Consider the following 20,554-nt stretch of genomic DNA (forward strand, 5'->3'; position numbering starts at 1 on the left):
CTTACGGTGGTTTATTTTGTTAAATATATTGATTATTAGTATAGTTGAATGTTGGTTAGATCAAGTCTTTTTTTTTTTTTTTTTTTTTTTTTGTTTGTGGTTGCTTTATTATTTTTAAAGTGGGAAAGGCCACCCAGTTGAAAACAAATACAGATGAACATTTTTAGTTTTAAAATGGAGAGGATGCATTTAATGCAATCTATCAGATGGTCGACGGGAGAAAGCTCAATTCAACAACTTGGATGTGATAATTCAACCATTCATCAAAGTGCTACCAAGTTTGTATGAAATTAAATCTCAGACGATGACATAAACTTATATATAATATAGATCATGTATGGAGAGGGACCGCAAATGCCAACTAATTTAAAAGTCTTCGAAATAACTTTTTTTTCAATTTTTTAGAAAACGTTTAGTGACTTATAATATAGTTTGACGATTATAATAGTTTATGTTTGGGATCTGTATTTTTCACTACTCTTTTTTGTCATGCATATATATGGTACATGAAATACAAATTTTTATTTTTCTTAAACTGATTTTATTAAATCTTATTAATTAAGATGTTCATTTCATAAATTTGAAGAAAAAAAATCACATAATCAATAATCCTTCCAACAAAAATTTTAATTCAAAAAGTATCTTAGAAGATATTTTTTAATCATGGAATTTTACATTGTCCTGTATCAATTTTTGTTATTAGATCTTTCATATCCGTCGAAGATAATTTGGAGCCATTGAATTTCATAAATAAGTTCGTCTTTATCTAGAAGAAAAGTTTGTAACTTCTATTTTAAGTATCTCAATTTTTTAGGGTCATTCACAGAAATAGAAAAAAAATTATGATAATAGAATAAATTTAAAAGTAGATAGTCTTTAATCATTTGATAACCCTCTGATTATTCTAAATAAGAAGTGTTATTTTCCATTTTTTTTTTATGCAATCTTTACTCTCTAAAGATCACATGCCATTTTTTAAATAGAAAGAATTAACAAGGTAAGATTGTCTTCTGAAAAAACAAACATATGAGTTGAGCCTTTTCTTTTCTTTACCTACTCTCTAAATTATTTCATTTTATAGAAAATTTCTAAATATTTATTTTCTACCTTATTAGAAGTCCATGTTAAATGAATCATTCTAGGATGATTACTTTTTCTTTATTATACAATGATTTTTGTTTATTTTCGTATCAATTATTGTCACCATCATCTAACTTTATTTATAATATTTTTTTATAGGGTCGTTTCTAAATATATCAAAATAAAAATAAGTATTTACAAAATATAGTCAAATTTCATATCTATATGAATATGAAATTTTACAACAGTTATACCATCTACAATAATTCTTTTTATTATTATTATTATTATTATTAACTTGGTTCTATTAACTCCTACTTCTATCTTTATACCATATATTTTGAAATTTTCTTCAACTTTCGTAAGCATCCGAACGTGTAAGCTAACTTCTTTCTGCTTCAGTATCATGCCAACTTCTCTTCCTAGATTCCATGTCTTCTTCTTCAACAAAAACTCACGTTCACCTTGAGAAGCAAAGGAATGAGTGTGATGGAGTGGTAGTAGTAGCACACGTAACCAGGGCAATAAGAAAACATTTGAAGGGTACATTGGACCAACTAACGAAATAGAGAAGTAGACCACGATAATAAAAAAATCACTCACATGCGGACACTCCATAATGCTGTCAATGCTCCATAAACTATCCTCACCATCACAATTACATCTTGAAAATCTGTTGTCGCCAGCAGAAACAGATGTCAATAATAACAAAATCATAAACCCAGATGGCAATGTCTTTAATATTGCATCCAAAACCTGATTCTTCAATCCATTAACGCCCAAAATACGAGAGATTCAAGCACCAAACAACTTGCTGATAACGAAGTCGCACTTGGCATCAATGATAACAACAATACACGCATTTCCAATTCCCAATTCCTGGAAACAAAATAGAAAGCATAGAGAAACTACATCAACCAAGTGGAAACATTTTACAATCCCCATTCCAAAAAAGAAAAAAAAATAACATTCCGCTTCTAACTAAAAACAAAATCCCCGATCTCCACCCCATTCTTGATCTCCACCCCAATTTAAACTTTTCCATCAAAGTTCCACCAACGAATATAAGGAGAAAGAGAAAAATCAACAACATTATTAAGAGATTGAAAACCACACCAACCAATGCGTTATCATCAGAGAAGTAAAAAGAAAAGTTAGAACACAAAATAAAGAAAGAATATAGCAAACCTGACAACGGAAAACCAACCAATCGCCAGTACATCAGATTCCAATCCATAGAGAAGATGAACAACGAAAAAAAAGAAGAGAAGACGAGAAGACGAATGACGAAAAAAAAGGAGAAAGTTGGAGAAAAGAGAAGACGAACGGCGAAAGAAAGAGAGGAGAAAGCTAGAGAAGAAGAGAAGACGAAGGATGAACAAAAAAAAAGAGAGGAAACTGGAGTGGTGAACAGTGAAGGGTTGAGGGGGAGTGATGAACAGGAAATGGGGCCAGTGATGAATAAGAGAAGGATTAGAACAAGGGGCGACAAGAAGAATAGTAAAATATAAGGTTTACCTTGGATAAATGGTATTTTTTTTTAATTGGTAAAATAGCAAAATAGTTAATTTTTAAACAATAAATGGGACAACTATGCCTTAAATGCCTCTATCTAATTGACAAATTCAATTTCTAAATACAATGATAACAAAAACCACAAATACCCTATAATTAATATAAACTATGCACACTCTTGAATATTCCAATCCAAAAAAAAAAAATCATCTTTTGGAAAACATCACATCTTCTACATGCAACCACTTCACTTCTCCAAGAAAATCCTAGAATTTTTTGAACCTTCTCTTTTCCTTCGAAAAATAAGATCGCTTTCTCCCTTCCTTTTTGAAACGCTTTCCACCGTCACTTAAGTTACGCGCAGCCATCTCTGTTCTCTCATGTTGCAGTGACTTTTAGGATTGCTTTCCACCGACCCTTTTAAGATTGCTCTCCACTTAAGATTGCTTTCCACCATTCCCTTTTAAGATCTCTTTCCACCGGCCTTAGTTCGTTTGTATTCAACCGTTTGTTTCGTTTTCACCCTTCTGTTCGTTCTTCAACCTTCGGTGAGTTATTTGTTTCGTTTTCAATTGAAGCAGCCAGTGCCATGAAATAGAATTTAAATCGACCTTCATCATTTGATTTTTCAGCCGTATATGTACCTAAGAACAGTCAAATAAAATAATTTAGAATTACAGTGTATTTCTAGATTGATCGTGTGTTATTTGTTAAAATACAAAGTATTTGTAGTTTTTATACCTAGGTTGTTTCGGATCAATGCATCCGAAAATGTAGACAACATGGCATATGAGTCCTCCGGAGTATCCCTAATGGAATTCAAAGCAATTTCACATCCTCTCTAAGCTTTATCATAGCCCTCGTAGATTCTATATAAGAGGAATGTATATTAAATTAAATTATTGTTTCATATATTATACGGACTACATGAGTTCAATAATGAGTATTTGTTTTTCTTTTTTATGTAGCCCTCACATTTTAGTTTGATGTAGCGGTCGGGTATTAAGAAGATATGGTAGACTAGGACGAAGGAAGATGTATATGACATAATCTTATGAATCTAATCTTAGGAAGGTAAAATTAATGATTTTTTATAAATAATTTAGAAAATAAAAATGTTAAAATGAGAGAATGTAAATTTAATTTATTATATATGTTTTTTTGGTAAATAATTTAGAAAACAACAAATGATGTTGGTTCTTTCCTCCGTTGTTTTCTCTTAACAATATCCTTTCCTCCGTTCTTTCCTCAAATTTTTCGTTTTTGCGGCCATATGCGTTCTTTCATTCGTTCCGGTTGATTGTGAATATTGTTTTCCACGCGTTGCTTCCCATCGAATCTTTTAATTTAGTTTCCCTTAATTCATTTTTATACTAGATAATTAATATTTGCATTGTATTTGACATGATTTTAGGGGGGTTGGATTTTGAATTTAAACTTAACTAATTTACCAAAGATAATTATTTGTATTATATTTATCATGATTTTAGGGAAGGATTGGTATCTACGTGCGTAAAAAATTGAATCTTATAAATTACTTTTCGTTAATTTCTAATATTTATCATAATAATTAATTATTGCATTATCTTTGACATGATTTTAAGGAGAGATTCAATTTTGAATGTATAATTCCAAAAAGAAAAAAATTGAATATTTGAAATTCTTTTTCGTTAATTTCTTAATTTTTATCCTAATAATTAATTATTGCATTATATAATTTTGAATCTATAATTTGAAAAATAAAAAAATGAATATTTGAAGTTATTTTTCATTAATTTATTGATTTTTATAGGGATAATTAGAGGATATTGAAACCAATTGAATATGTTTAGGGATCTCTGAAACAATATAATAATTTTTTGATTAGTTAATAATTATTATAAGTGGGTGTATTTACAAATATATTGTATTCATGATATGTGATATTTTGTTTGATTTTTTGACTTCAACAAATACACTGTATTTGTATATAGACAATTTTCATCCATGGATGAGTAATTTCGAGAAAAAAAAAAGTGGGAAAATATTTATGGCAGTTAGTTTTGGCATAAATAAATAAATAACAGTTTGCTATTTTTCTATTTTCTATTCTCATATTTGCTATTTCCACCAATTTCTTTTAGAACAACCCTAATTTTTTTATTTTTGTTATACAGCGGGCCAAATGTAGCCCACTCCATTGTAGTTCAACCCCTTAGGTCAAACAAGTTCCAGAACATGTTTGGAGGGCCAAACAAGTTCCAGACCATGTTTGGGAGAGGATTTAGAAGGGATTAGGAGTAAGCTCACTCCTTGTTTAGGGGATGTAATCCCCTTACCATTTTCAACCCCCATAATCCCACATAACTTCCTTCCATAACCCTCTTCATGATACTCTTTATTTTTACTTCTAAATTTTCACAATTTTATTATTTTTATATTAATGAAATTTTGTAAAGGTTAAAAAAATATATACAATTTTATTTTTCTTTATTAGAAAATATTAAAATTTTAACTTTATTTTTAGTTTTTTAACTCAGTATTGTATTTTAAAAGATTAATAGAGGGTAGACAGTAAAATTTTAAAAAAAGAAATTTAATGAAAATTAATTTTATAAGATTATTATTTATAAAAAAATAAAAAGTAAAAAGATTTAGACCTTTCATATAAATAATCATTTGGTTTTTATTTGTGTTTCTTTTATAAAAATTTAGCTTACAAACATCTTTTATTAACTAGTTACCTATTTTATAAATATTTTTTAAAATTAAGTTGAAATTTGAAGAAAAATATAGTTTTTAAAAATTGTTATTATTATTTTAAAATTTCGGTTATTAATTTCATTCTTATAGTAAGAAACATGACTTAATTTTAAAATTAACAAAATGATTAACCACACCAAGATTTTTTTTTTATCTTTTAAAATTAAAATTAAGTTGATAAATATTATTTGCATACACAGGCTTTAATAATTTGTTATTACTTTTTTACTAATGTTTTACTAAATCAAAATTTGAGAAACTACCAAAAAGAAAAAAAAAATCAAAGGGTTGCTTTTATTTTTAGTATTAGAATTTAACTAAAATTGGAGTTGAAAGTTTGGGAAAAAGAAGCATTAAATTTAAAAAATATTATAAAAAATTGTATGAAAATAATTTTTTAAAAAAGTGAAAAACAGAAAACTATCAATGAGACCCTGATTTTGTTGAGCACAAGAAAACTACCCAGAAGATTTAAAAAAACATAATTTTTTTTAGAGTTGAAATTACTTCCTAATATGATTTATTAAAATAAATATATGAAATTTGTTTGTTGAATATACATTAAAAAAACCATAAAACTACTCTTATAATCCTCTTGACAATATTTTTATCATAGGATTATCATAACACACTAGTCTTATCCTAGGATTATCATAACACAATATTGCAGCCAAAACTCTAGAAAATAATGAGAATATAATATAAAATATTTATTTAAATTTATGAAATTCTTGTCGCTCTCCAAGTCGTCAAAATGGAACTCCTCGCTGCGTCCAAGTCATCGCCATGGAGTCTGCATGCGAGAGGTCACCAAGGTGGAGTAGACGGTGTCATGGGTTTCAATCTCTTAAGGCATCCCTTTTCAACTGAAGGTTAATTCGTATATTTCCCATATGCTCATTTGTTCCCACACTTCTCTTTTTAAAATTTGATGATCCCAAAACTCTTTAATGCCGCATTTGGCAATTTCCCAACCTTTTTCATATATTTAATATTTGTTCGAAATTGCCTAATTATGAATTCTAGGTCTAGCCTGAATGTTTATGGTTGTGTTTTTCTAAAGCCCCCTCTAGAGGTGAGGTTCAAAGTTTTGACTTTATGATTTGGAACTTCTATTGATTTGTCTATTAATTTAGACGTTTTATAGCATCTCCCTACACCACCACCTATATCTCCTTTATGTCTTAATTGTAAGTTAACTTGGTCCTTCATTTAACATCCCACTTACTTTGACTTCCTCACTTTTAATAATCAAGGATTCAAGGGCATCAATCTCACTAAAAAAGAAATTGGATCAAATTTGCCTTTGATCATAGCAAAATAGCATTCTTTGCTTCAAACTTCAAATGAATCTACAAGATCATACAAAAAGGAACTGTCATATATCATTACTGAAGAATGCATTAAGAAAATGGAATATACGATTACGAACAAATGGTCAAATATCATTACTAAATAATGCTTTGCAAAAGCGACCTACTTACAAAGGTTGAAACGCGGAAATTGTGTTTACAGACCTTTTTTCTTTTGTTTCTTTTTAAATTTTCAAGAGGCATTTTACCATAGACAATCATCATGAAGTGCCTTCATCAGCCCTTGCGACATTCTATCTACAGGAGATAGTTTGTTTAATTGTCATCTGCACCAACCTCATTCCTTACCTTTCCTTGTACTCTTCCCTGCTTCGTCTTCTGGGTTCTCGCTCTTCTCTCCTTTCCTTGTAACCATCATCTCTCCTGTCCTTGTAACCGTCATCATCTGTATATCTTTTTTTATAATGTGGCCCATCTTTCATCTCAGCTTTTTCACTGTCGAAATTTCTTTTTCCATAACCTCGTTCATCCTTCCTATATTCTCGAATATCTTGCCTTTTTTCTTCATGGCTACTCTTATCTGCATGCCTTCTGCCATAAAACTCCTCATCCTTCCTCTTCTCTGACCTGTCACTATATTCCCTTCCACTTCTGTTTCTATTAGCCTCATAATCCCGGTTGCCATATGCGTCATGATCATTCAAAGATATTTTTTTATAATCCAACTCCTTTTTCTTGTGGTCATCTCTCTCATTCTGTCTCTTTCTTTGTCTTTCATGGTCCCTTCGGTCTTCAAAATCATCTCTGTCTCCACGGGATTGTCTGTCCTTATTTTCTCGATGCATCTCTCTCCCTCTGAATCTATTTCTGTCATTTGACTCATTCCTATCACTTGCACCCTTCTTTTCTCCATATCGCTCACGCCCAGTGGGGCTTTGGTTCCTAGCATTTGGCATCTCAACATGCCTATCATGATCATGATCTCGACGTCTCCTTTCTTTCCTCTGGTTATTTCCATTGTCCTCATCAAAAACAAAGTCATACCTACAACAATAATTCAGGTGTCATGAGAGAGGGGGGGGGGGGGGGGGGGGGGGTAAACTGATTGCAACTTCACAAACCTTGATTCATCTCCACCATGCTGTACGTTATCATCCTTCAAGATGAACTTTGTAGAACCGCCGGTGCAATCCCTAGCCATATGGTCAGGAGCGCCACATTTAAAGCAACCTCTACCTACGCCCATAAATTATATGGTTACAAATACAAAGAAAAGAAAAAACGAAGATAAATATCAAACCACACAAAAGATTTAAAAACAATATTTACTCTAACAGAAACCAACCAGTTACTTCATTGAATAATTAATATTGTAATGTCTCACCTTTATCTGCTGTGTAATCTTTGCGTCGGTATTGGGACCAAAGTTTTGCAACACTTTGACTGAAATCCACATGTATCCTTCTATCATCAATCAGAGCATTGTCCATCTTCCATAAACGAACAAATACAGAGAATCCAAGATCAGATGCTCTACAAGAATAAGATAAAAAAACACAACATTTTGACAATGGGTAGGCCAATGGGGAACACGTTTTTCTTTCCAACAGACCTTAAAATATGCTTGTTCACATGCCTCTTTGGTCTCAAACTCTGTCCATGACAAAATAAGATTGAATTAGCAAAAAATTTTAGTTTAGGATTAAGAATTAAACACCAAAACAAGGGAAATAAAGTTTGTACAGCCTGATCTTCATAGACTATGGTAATTAGAGCAAAATAAGATGGATTAAGAATTATGGGCATAAACTTAAACATCTTAGACAAGTTGGGCATTTTATTGTCAATGAAAGGAAAAGTTACTAAAAAGACCAAGAGAAATGGAACAATTTGGTCTCAATAATGATAATTGAATATGATCCACAACCATTATAATGCATAAATAAACCTACATCATAAAACACTCGAAGAAAAATCAATTAAAAACTCTTCCCTACATGCCTCTTTGATCATCATATTATCAGTTTCTTATAAAAAGAATACAATAAGAAACTTGCAAATAAAGGAGCATCTGATCAGTTTATTAACATTTCCAACATCATATCTACACCTGGATGGTTAAGATTTAAAAGCACTACTCCATGCAAGCTTTAGCTGGAAGATTGGTGCAATTCCCAAAAACAATAACTAACCTTTTTTATGAGGCCCAAATCTTATTTTATTTTTCCATCCCTTAGTGATCTATTCTAATGGATCTTAAATTATAAAAAAGAACTATAAAAATATTAGGTTATCCGTTATACCATGAAAAGCATAAGTTTCAACCCACCTATGAAGGCATAGCATAAACTATCTCCAGTCTTGTAATCACGGATGACTTCAGCCCTTGAAACCATATGATTTATTAAAAACACAAGATGTAAATATCCAAAAACTTATTGGTACTTATTGACAACTTACGATAATACAGTGCCAAAACGAGAGAAGATTGTATGCAAGTCCTCATCCTGCATTCTCAATCATTCATATACTTAAAAGTTAAATCTATTTACATATAAATCACAGTTAAATCAATGAGAGAAGTACAAACTCACTTCTGTGACTGGATTCAGTTTACAAACAAATAACACGTTATCAGGAGGCTTTATCTCAGCATCAGGAATATCTCCGATCTGTCCAGAAAATTTTGGACATAAAGGGTATAAAAACAAGTAGATAAATGTTAAGGATGAAGCTTAAATTCCGAACTAGAGGTGAAACGAAGCTTACAGTTTCAAGCACGACAGCTCTGGAGTGAGCTTCCTTTGCTCGAAAAACCTCCTCAAGTTCTTCTGGACCTAATTGCTCATCCAGTGGCACCCAATCATCTTCTAGTCGCACCTCATCAACAACCTTCACACAACAGATGGAATATATGAAATTAGGACCTACTTACAAAGGAAAGTTCGTTAGGTTTAAACTCAGTAACCAGATGAAAATACAGAATGATAACAGCTTTCTAGAAAAAAAAAAAAAAAAATTCTTCAACCTTTATTGAGTCTACTTCTTTTAGCTTTGTCTGGAGTATATTAGCGCCCCCTTTGCAAGTACAACTTGTCTATTCTGATTACTCGGTGGAAGTTTGTTTTTAATTACTTTCAATAGGATTTTTGTATACAATTCAACAAATTAATGAAATGGTTTCTGAGTGCATTTGTGTGTGTAAAATAAAAAAATCATTTTCATGTTTTTTGAGTATGAAAGTCCTTGAGAGTGAGAAGGGTTGTATTGCTTTAGGGCAGAGTTTCCTTTCAGTAACAATTTAGATTGCAGGGGAGAAGCCTTACAAAAACCTGCTCTAGAAAACAATTCTCCCAAATTTTCACGTAATTAAAGTTGTCAATTTAACCCAAAATATATATGTCCCATAAGAACAACTCTCAAGATCCCATACTTCAGATAGGATTTGAAACATTGAAAGAATAATAGATGTTTGATGGGAAGAAAAATAAATTACTTATCTAAATAAACTTGAAAACTTAGAGATCAGCTAAGTCAAACACTAGAATCTCAGTGTCATTAGACCTCCACTAGAATATAGATTACAGCAAATAGTACCTACCTCATCTTTTGGTTTCCCATCAGGAGAAGAATCTGGAATGAGCTCAGCTAACTGTGGCGGATCATCAAATGGATCATCCAGGATATAAGTATGCTTGATTCTGATCAAATTGACACAATTTTTTAGGAAACAAAATATTTGAGAGAAAAATATAACAATAAATTTGCAATCACTATGGGGAATACAAGACACAAAATGTCATTAAACTAAACTGGCAAAAAGAATCCCAATTCATGGAATAATATTAAAATTTGATCTCCAGTTGGTGTACACTTTCAAATTCCTTCCGAAATATTGATCCTTCAATGCCACATGCCATGAGAGTAATTTTTGGTTTTCTATTTTTTCCTTTAGATGCCTAGCAAATCCTTTTTTGTATTTCTCAAACATTAGTGGAAATATTTGTTTTCTGAAACATACCGAATATTTTTGTATGGCCTGCCCTTCTCATCTGCATAGGCTTCATTAATCCTAGTCAAGGTGTCTAGTCCTTCAGCAACCTCTCCAAAGACCTGTAATTTTGGAGAATTCTTTAGTAACATAAAAGCAACAGCTACTTTTACCATCAGAATAAATGCAATTAGCTTGGTCAATAACCAAATTACCACAAACCAGTACTTAATTGAAGAAACCTAACTCACCAAATTGAAATTTAAATCAATAAGTTCCTATTATTTATTACAAAACTTACATTTTACCAAAATAAGCTATCATGAACATAAGAATGAAAGTAACTATGAAACTGATTTTTTTTTTTTTTTTTTTTTTTGATAAAACTATGAAACTTTTTATAACAAGACTTATACCAAAGATGCGAAGATCCTTTAAGAATCTAAGGAAAATCTTCTATTCCTTATATATAGTAAACCTCCCACTAAATAGCTTAAATGGCATTTTTTCCTTTGGCTTCAAAAGGCACATTCTGAAAAATAAGCTCTTACTACTACACCCTATATCCCCTTAACTTCCATAAGGTCTAAGAATGCATTGTGCAGGGCAATTATACTGTCACAAAGATAAGGACTAGCAGAAATCACAGTATGAAACAATTAAACATGTTATCCAAGGATCTGTTTATCATTACATTCCTTTTTTTTTACGAAATATTGAACATTGTCTTCCTTTTTTTATGGTTTGTATCTTGGATACTAAGGAGGCATATAAGATATGAGAGAGCTGAAAGCCACATCCAAGCAATGCGAGAAGGAGAGAGCATAGGTTAGTATGACAGGAGACTTACAGTGTGCTTGCCATCAAGGTACTCGAGATCATCACGCAAGGTAAAATAAAACTGAAAACAAAAGAGCACATGAGTGTCATCTTTATTGTTAATGTAGTTCGTGTAAGCAAGTCAATTCAGAAAACCGAGTATAGACAAAAGAAAACTTAATAATAGGGGAAACAAAATCACATATCAATAGTACCTGAGAAGCATTAAGATTTTCCCCAGCACTGGCCATTGCAACAGTGCCGGTCTTAGAATGCTTTAAATCAAGACGAATTTCATCACTGAAAAATCGAGCCTGGTCCCCATAGAGAAATCTAAAGTTTAAAGGTCAAGAAGGAAGATCATATGATACGGTCAAAAAACATGAAAGAAATACATCACGACATGATAAGCATAAGATGCCTTCAAGTTCAAAATTGATCATTCCAAATCTAACGCAGCCAACAAGCAATGCAATCAAAAACTAAACAAGATAAGTTTCAAAATAAAATTCAAATTCAGCGTATCTTGGGATTAGAAAGCACTCACTTATAGATTGAGTCGCCACCAGTCCCCGTGCCAGTGGGGTCACCAGTCTGAGCAGTAAAGTCCTTCTGTATTGTATGAAACAGACACCCATTGTAATACTTAATTCTGCAACAATCCAGGTGAAAACAATATAGGATAAGAAAGCCGACATGGAAACTATCAAGTTGAATTCTTCATATCATCAAGTAAACTAGTTGGCCAGGGTAACTAAGTACATCTTATAATACGAAAATGAACACTTCACCTGAGCAAATAGAAATTTTCAGTGCCCGAATAAAAAAAAAAAAAAAAACTATTTCTATTCAATGATGAAGGTGGAGAAAAGAGAGAATTAGAAAAACAAACAGAACGAATAATCTGAACAACTATCCAGGTTGAAAAAGTAACGGATAGAACAAAGAAAATCAAAGAACTAACTCACTTGCAGAGCTTCAGGAAATTCTTGGAAGTCAAGGGGCACATATCGGTGTGTAGGTCGATCACAATGTCCCCCAGACTGGTTACAATCAGTACGGACATGGCTTCCGGTTTCTGTCTATCTGTGTCCGCAAATTACGGTTGATGCTCCCAGTACAAAGCTCAAACTGAAAACGGCTTCCCTTGCATATGGGAGCTATGGGAGAAAAAAGAGAGATCACAGAGAGAAACTGATAGAGACGGCGGCAGCGGCACGAGCAACTGAGAAGGAAGTGGATCGATAGGGAGAGAAGGCCGTATTCTCAAGCAGATCGCATGCGGGAAGATGTACGACAAGGATCACTTGAAACCAATGATTCCAAGCCACGTTTTAGAGGCCTGATCCCGTCTTAGGCCCTATGCCCAAGATTTTGGACTATTGGACCAATTTTTCAGTCTCCGGGCCCTTGTCTAGTTTTGATTTGGGCCAGACCCAATGAATCCCTTTTCAATCAAGGCATGCACGACTTACGAAAGCAAAATTTACCATTGAAGAAAAAAATATTTTTTAATAAATCAAACTCATTTTTGTGAAAATGTTTAAAATACACTTAAAAAACTATTTTAAGTAACTTCCAAGCACTCTGATTTTTTTCAAAATAGTTTATCTTTTAAATCAAACACTTTAAAATATAATTCAAACACACCATTAATTTAAATCGATAAAATAGTAAAATTGAACAATATGGAAAAAAACTGCTGAAACTATATCTTTAATGCTCGTAATCTAGTGAATAAACTAACATCCCAAATAAAATTATTCCACAAACCACAAATACCCCATAATTGATTCAAACTCCCAAAATTCATCTATTTCTTAATCTTTTGCCTATCAACAAAATCAAATCAATTAAAACCTATCAAAATCCTAATTTTCCCCCAAAAGCCGAAATTCATCTCCATCAAAACTCCAAATTCAAAATAGAATCTGGGCAGTCGTTTCATATTTTCTTCAACTCAAGCGCGAATGAACGTTATCAAACCCTTCAAATGCTTCACAGCTTTCAAGCTCTTCAAGCATTCAAACGTTTAGAGAACAGAGGTTCACCGAAAAAGATTCTTCAAACCTGAAACAATTCCAGTTTCATCCTTTGTAGAAACGATTCAAGCTTCATCTTCTACAAAAATGCTTCCAGCTTCGCCCTCTTCACATTCTTCATACATTCGACGCAAGGTAGTGAAGTATCTGGGTTTTCCTTCTTACGAAGAAGCTTCTTCATCAAAATGATTCCAGCTTCATCCTCTACAGAAAAAAAGTTTTTTTTTCTCATTCTTCTTTCATTTGCTTGAGTTCTTGATGCTTAGTGAAATTAACGCTTGATAACACCCCTAAACGACAACAATTAGAATAATAAAAGCAAATAACATGAATAATGATATTTCAAAATATTATAAAAAATATATTTTTTTCAAAATATTTTTTAAAGATAGATATAAATAACATACATTTTAAAATAATTAACGTATTCTACATATAAATTTTATATATATATATATATATATATATATATATATATATATATATATATATATATTGTATTTGTTTTTTTAAATAGATATTGAAAAAACAATGAAATAATTAAATCTTCAGTTAATACTAAAGCTAATAACTTTTGTAATAACTAGAGGCACAACCTAAGAGAATAACACAAGAAACTTTGTTAACCCAGTTCGGCCAATATTGCCTACGTCTGGGGAGCTGCACACATCCCTGATGGGTAATATTTATTAGTATTCACTTGAGTCAATATACATCAATACAACATATGGTACTTTGTTCAATTATATGACTTAATAACATGTGTCTTGACATCAGACTCCAAGCTCCCCTTGAATTACTTTTCTTCACGATGTCTGGTTTCAGGCTCCTCCTGAACACATGAGTGAATATCTTTGACAACGTCTTTAAATCCCTCTAAAGATCTCAGTGATCGCACAACTCACTATCTCGTCTATTACTCATTGATTATTTCAACTTAGATCAACATGTCGATCTCATAGACATAAGATCATAATACCTTTAGAATCCGGTAGCTTCTGCAGACGACCTCTGACGTGAACAATCTTCTTCAACTTGTGTTTCTCAGTTTTTCGTCACACCAAAAAACCACTCCGTGACAACCTATTTATACATATATATATTATATGTACAAAAATCTTCTTTTCTTTTGAAGATAAATAACAAGATTCCTAAAATAATGGAAAATCATTTATCCTTTGAATATCTCATCCTTTAATTAATTCATTAATCAAAGATATATAATTAAAGATATTCCCAAAAATCTTTTAGACAACATCTTCGACAGATATAACTACCATCAAAATATACATCCTAAAATAAATAAATAAATAAATAGTATTAATGAACGTATTCTACATACCAAATTTGCGCTGAATTTTCGAAATCAAATCTAAAATAGATCTTATGTATTTACTTAACAAGATAATTTCAAACGGTTATTAAAAATATATTTTATGTATTATGTATTATTTAATTATAAATTAACGAAATTGTTAATAAATGGTTTATGATATAACAAATCGAGAATCTGGAAGATATATTTGCCATTATTATAGGGGAAGTTGTTGCAATCTTGTCTCATGTTGTGTCGATTAAAATACACTGTACTTTGAATCTATGAATTATCCTATAATGAGGGACAGATTCGAGATTAATATAAGTAAACCATGTCCATGACAAGTCATTCTCGGAACTACACTGTATTTTTTACTATACGAACTACACTGTAATCAGGAGCATATCCCAACTTATTCTAGATAATGAGGAAGTATTTAACAATGTTAAATTCCAACACATTGCTTAGGTACCAACGTATAATCTTCTCGTTCGAAATAACCAAAATGTTAGATTTACAATAATTGAACGCACAAATACAAAAAAGACAAATACTTTGTAAGGCAACTACGGTTACAAACTCCACATAATGTATCTTGACCCTAAATGATAATATATGACATGAATTTTTTATTATGATAGCTTGAATGTATCTAATTTGAAAAGAACTATACTTAAAATTAATACGAATAACCTACAATAGAGTATAATTGCAAAGTCAATATACTTAAGTGGCTGTAAAATATATGAAATACGTTGTATCTCAATGTACATAAGCACATAATTTTCCATACAACCAAGCAAATTGAATAATAACACAGAACAATATGAAGAATTAACAATTTCAGAACAAAATCTAGTAATTAAAAATGATAACTAAGAATAAATGGAAATGCTAAAACGGGAACTTAACGTTGTATGGGGTTCTTAACAAGGCCTACAATCGTGACCTCTTTGACCACATCTGGTACAACGAATAGTAGCTTTTTTCTCCAAAAATGAAGTAAACCTCTTTTATTAGGCCTCTAAGTTGGACGTTTAACCTAGAGTGGAAGGAGTTCCATTGTTGCCACCTTGGCACATATTCCTAATTTGGTCTTCCTACCATAGGACATGTTCCCTTCTTGTACAAGTTTATCAAATTTGAAACAGAATAGAACTTATGATTCGTGTACGTATGCATATAAAGATTCCCTGCAAACAGTGAAATAAAAATTAAGATACTGTTAAAACTTGACTAGGGTACATGTAAATTACAATGTATTTCTATGTACTAACAAATTGTATTTTTTTTTCAAAAAGGGAATTATAGTGTATTTGTGATTAAGTATGCCAGGGTTGTTTCGAATCTGTGGATCCGAGAATGCTGACAACATGGCATATGAAGCCTACGGAGTACCCCTAATAGAATTGAAACGAGACATGGAAAGATTTGAATTGTTGTAGTCATCCCAATAAACGATCAAACGAGACATGGAAAAATTTGAAGACGGGAAAAGTCTACCTTGAATAAATTCTACAAATCCTTGAAACGAAAATGAAAATGGAACATATACCTTAACAATACGATAATCGAGATACTGGAAATATTTAATCCATCTACCATCCAAAATAGTCTTTACTCATTGTAAAGTCATAACAAAAACTTGTGTGTTATAATTCTACTATTGTCTTTAAAAACTAATGCTACAAGATGTACTATACAAATTGTAATTAATTAACAAATTATGTTAAACACTATTTTCTTCGAAAACTAATGCTAAAGGATGTACTGTAAAGATTGTAATTAATCGACAAAAAATGTTAAACAAATGACATAAAGTTTACAAATTTTTAAAATACACATTTTCGAAATTTAGATTCTTAAAAGAAAATAACATGAATACTGATATTTCAAAATAATACAAAAAATGCACATTTTGAGAATATTTTTCAAAAATAGATATAAATAACATACATTTTAAAATTTAAAATTTTAAAATTTTAAAATAATAAACATATTATGCATTTATATTTTAATATATATTATTAATTTGTTTATTTTAAAATATATATAACTACCACCAAAATAGAAATTTTTAAAATAAAAAGGAATAAAAAATATTAATAAACTTAAGTTGAAATGAATTTAAGGAATCTAATCTAAACATAATTTCACATTGTTATTAAAATATATATAATGTATTATTTAATTATAATTACTGTTATCGTTAATAAATGGTTTTGAATATAACAAACCGAGAATCTTGTAGATATGTTTGTCATTATTATAGGGAGGTTGCTGCAATCTCGTCCAACAACAAAATTCAGATTTAGTTTTGTAGATATATTTGTCATTATTATAGGGGAGATAGGTGCAATCTCCTCAATTAATAAAATCTCATATTTAGTTAGAATTTACTAAAGTTGAATGTTGTTTTGTAAAATATATTGGCAATATCTTGCCTCATGTTGGAGCCATTAACTAGAAGTAGATTCGAGATTGATATAATTAAATAAATGGGTGCGTCTAGCTTTTGTTATTTTTCTTATTCCTGTCGTCTTTTGTCATTTTTCAAGTTGCTATTTACAATTTTGCTATTTCTACAAAAATTTTTTTTGAAAAATATGAAAAAAATAATGGTGTGAAAATATCTTAAATGCCCTACTTTAGTAAAAAAAAAAAAAAAAAAAAACTCACATTCCAAGTACTACCATTCTCAAAACCTAAAATACCCTATAATTGAATCAAGCTTCACAACTTAAATAAAATCAACTCTTTCTTCGATTCTTCTCTATCAAAACACTCAACCATCTAAAATCTTTAATTTTCCTCCCAACTTCTTCGTGTTCTTCATCTTCATTGAAGCTCACTACGATTTCTGCAAATACAGGATTTCTTCCTTCTTTCTTCTTCTTTTGTTCACAAATAGATTGTAGGCTCATGTCTTATCTACAACATTCTACAAACTACTTTAATTAACAAAAATAAGACAACCAATTACCTTTATTAATGTATATATTCTTTTGTAATTAATAAGATATTGTCTATTTTATACTATTTGTTGCCTTATTTATCTCATAGGACCTTGTATTTATCTCTATTTTTCCTTGATGTAAAGATACAAGAATAATATTCAATAAAATAACTTTACATGGTATCAGGGCCTTAACCTAGTCACTGTTCAGCCGCCGCTGCCATCGAAAAACGCCAACGTCCGCGATTTCGTCTCTTCACTGCACTCTCTGATCTCTTCGCATTTCGTCTCGTCGCCACTACACTCTCAGGCGTCCAGCCTCTTCGATCGCTGTCCGCAGCGTTACAGATCTTTGTAACCTCTCTGTTCAGCCCCGATCTCCGTGATACTCATCTCTGTGACATCAGCCTCCTCTGATTTACAGATTCTGGACTCTTCAGCCCGATCTCCGCGAAACCCTCTCCAGCCATCCGATCTCTTCACTTTTACTCACGGCCAAAATCTGAAAATCGACCCGAAACCATCTCCAGTCGTAAGCTCTTCACGTTTCCTCACGCTCGAAACCCAAAAAACGTACGCTCTTTGCGACTCGAAACTGTTTCCAACAGTCCGCTCTTTGCAACTTGAAACCCGAAACCGACCCTTTGCGACCCGAACCCGAAATCGTTCTTAACACCGACCCAAAATCGTCTCTGATACAGATCCGAAACCCAAAACCGTCCTGAAACCCGAAACCCTCATGCTTTTATTTATTTAATTTTTTTTTATCGCTAACTTGGTTTCTTCTTGTGAGTAGATGGAGAAAAGTGAAATTGCTCGTCCAATCACCACAATTCTTGATGACTCTAATTATATTACATGGACAAATCAAATGCAAAGCTTCTTAATTGGACGGAAATTATGGCGTATTGTCACAGGCGATATTACCAAACCGACCAAACAAGACAAGGAAGATGATAGCAAATTTATCGAACGCCTTGAAGAATGGGACAACAAAAATCATCCGATAATCACCTGGCTTAGTAACACATCAATTCCTGCTATCCATACACAGTTTGATGCTTTTGAAAATGCTAAGGAGTTATGGGATTTTTTGTCTACACAATTTAAGTCTGTTGGATTAGTGCACTACTATCAGTTGCACAATAGCCTTGTTAATCTTAATCAAGAAGTTGGTCAATCAGTTAATGAGTATCTAGCCGTGCTTCAACCTATTTGGACTCAACTTGATCAAGCTAAAATCAGTAAAGATCATCTTCGTGTTATTAAAGTCCTTATGGGACTCCGTCCAAAATACGAATCTATTAGGGCTGCCTTATTACACTGCAGTCCCTTGCCCTCATTGGATGCTGCTATCTAAGAAATATTATTTGAAGAAAAACGTCTTGGCATCAATCTCTCTAAACATTCTGATGTTGTTCTTGTCGGCACTTATTCACTATCTAGAGCATCAAGCACATTTTGTAAGAATTGTAAGCTCACTGGTCATAAATTTATTGATTGTCCTAAAATAGAATGCAGGTACTGCCATAAGCCAGGTCATATTCTAGATAATTGTCCCATAAAACCACCTCGACCTCGAAGCTATTCTACAAGAGCAAAGAACTTTATTAAACCCGATACCTCTTCTGTTGTTGCTGCTGCTTCAGATAATTCCACCACCCCCAAGTTTCAGATAAGTGATCTTCAAAGTTTGTTAAATCAGTTAACTTCATCATCTTCCTCTGTACTTGTCGTCTCACCAGGTAATTGATGGCTTCTTGACTCTGCCTGTTGCAATCATATGACATCTAATTATTCACTTATGAACACTCCTAGTCCTGCTAAATCTTTTCCTCCCATTTATGCTGCTGATGGCATTTGTATGAACATCACTCACATTGGCACCATTAATACCTCCAATTTGAATCTTCCTCACACTTACTGTGTCCCTAACTTAACCTTTAATCTAGTATCTGTTGGTCAATTATGCAATCTTGGCTTAACTGTCTCTTTTTCTCCCAATGGTTGTCAAGTTCAGGATTCGCAGACAGGACAGACGATTGAGACGGGTCGCAAAGTGGGAAGATTGTTTGAGCTCCTATCACTTCAGGTTCCTCCTCATTCATCCATCTCTACTCCTGTCACTAACTATGGTACATATCAGTGGCATCTTCGTCTTGGTCATGCTTCTCCTGAAAAACTGTGTCATGTAATTTCTATTAACAATTTAAATAGTATTACCAAGTTTGTCAATTTTAATTGTTTAAATTGCAAACTTACTAAGAAACCTGCTTTGTCTTTCTCTACATCCACTTCTATATGTGATAAACCTTTTGATTTAATCCATTCTAACATTTGGGTTCCTGCCCTACCTCCACTGTCCATGGTTATCGCTATTATGTTTTATTCATTGATGATTTCTCTTGATTTACATGGATTTATTTTCTCAAAAACCGCTCTGAATTATCTCGCACTTATATTGAGTTTGCTAATATGATTCACACCAAATTCCCTTGTCCTATAAAAACCCTTCGCATTGACAATGCCTTGGAGTATAAAGACTCCACTCTTCTATCTTTTCTCTCCCAATAGGGCACTCTTGTTCAGCGCTCCCGCCCCCACACTTCTCCATAAAATGGATGTGCTGAGCGCAAACATCGCCACATTCTTGACTCAGTACATGCCCTCTTTCTTTCTGCCTCATGCCTTGAGAAATTTTGGGGTGAAGCAGCTTTTACATCCGTCTATATTATCAATCGTTTTCCTTCCTCCGTTCTTCAGAACATCTCTCCATTT

General features: G+C 32.1%; 1 protein-coding gene and 1 long non-coding RNA gene across 3 annotated transcripts; both read right to left on the reverse strand.

Annotated features, from left to right (window-relative positions):
- Positions 1–1,338: 1,338 nt before the first annotated feature.
- Positions 1,339–2,525, reverse strand: LOC127149865 (uncharacterized). Its single transcript, XR_007821684.1, has 3 exons — positions 2,269–2,525; positions 1,684–1,959; positions 1,339–1,544 (listed from the first exon to the last, which is right to left on the reverse strand). It is a non-coding gene; the product is annotated as an uncharacterized LOC127149865 (long non-coding RNA).
- A 4,175-nt stretch (positions 2,526–6,700) lies between these two features.
- LOC103489645 (peptidyl-prolyl cis-trans isomerase CYP59) lies at positions 6,701–12,715 on the reverse strand. Of its 2 annotated transcripts, XM_008448900.3 has the most exons (14): positions 12,429–12,715; positions 12,008–12,112; positions 11,676–11,793; positions 11,492–11,542; positions 10,672–10,763; positions 10,252–10,351; positions 9,420–9,542; positions 9,245–9,322; positions 9,111–9,157; positions 8,980–9,035; positions 8,263–8,303; positions 8,035–8,140; positions 7,772–7,886; positions 6,701–7,694 (listed from the first exon to the last, which is right to left on the reverse strand). In XM_008448900.3, exons 1-14 carry the CDS (start codon positions 12,524–12,526, stop codon positions 6,995–6,997), a joined length of 1,830 nt encoding a protein of 609 aa, XP_008447122.1. In that variant the 5' UTR covers positions 12,527–12,715; the 3' UTR covers positions 6,701–6,994. The 2 variants fall into 2 exon arrangements, with proteins under 2 accessions (XP_008447122.1, XP_050947027.1); XM_051091070.1 differs by lacking the exon at positions 12,429–12,715 and having other exon boundaries at positions 11,676–11,774.
- Between the last annotated feature and the right edge of the window lie 7,839 nt (positions 12,716–20,554).

This window comes from Cucumis melo, chromosome 1 (genome assembly GCF_025177605.1).
Source record: "Cucumis melo cultivar AY chromosome 1, USDA_Cmelo_AY_1.0, whole genome shotgun sequence".
Taxonomy (NCBI): Eukaryota; Viridiplantae; Streptophyta; class Magnoliopsida; order Cucurbitales; family Cucurbitaceae; genus Cucumis; species Cucumis melo.

Coding starts and splice junctions, on each gene's coding strand:
- LOC103489645 (XM_008448900.3), bottom strand. CDS start 12,526: ATGTCCGTACTGATTGTAACCAGTCTGGGGGACATTGTGATCGACCTA. Junction 9,543..10,251: donor ATGGGAAACCAAAAGATGAG/GTAGGTACTATT, acceptor TGTTGTGTGAAG/GTTGTTGATGAGGTGCGACT. Junction 9,323..9,419: donor GAGCTGTCGTGCTTGAAACT/GTAAGCTTCGTT, acceptor TTTTCTGGACAG/ATCGGAGATATTCCTGATGC.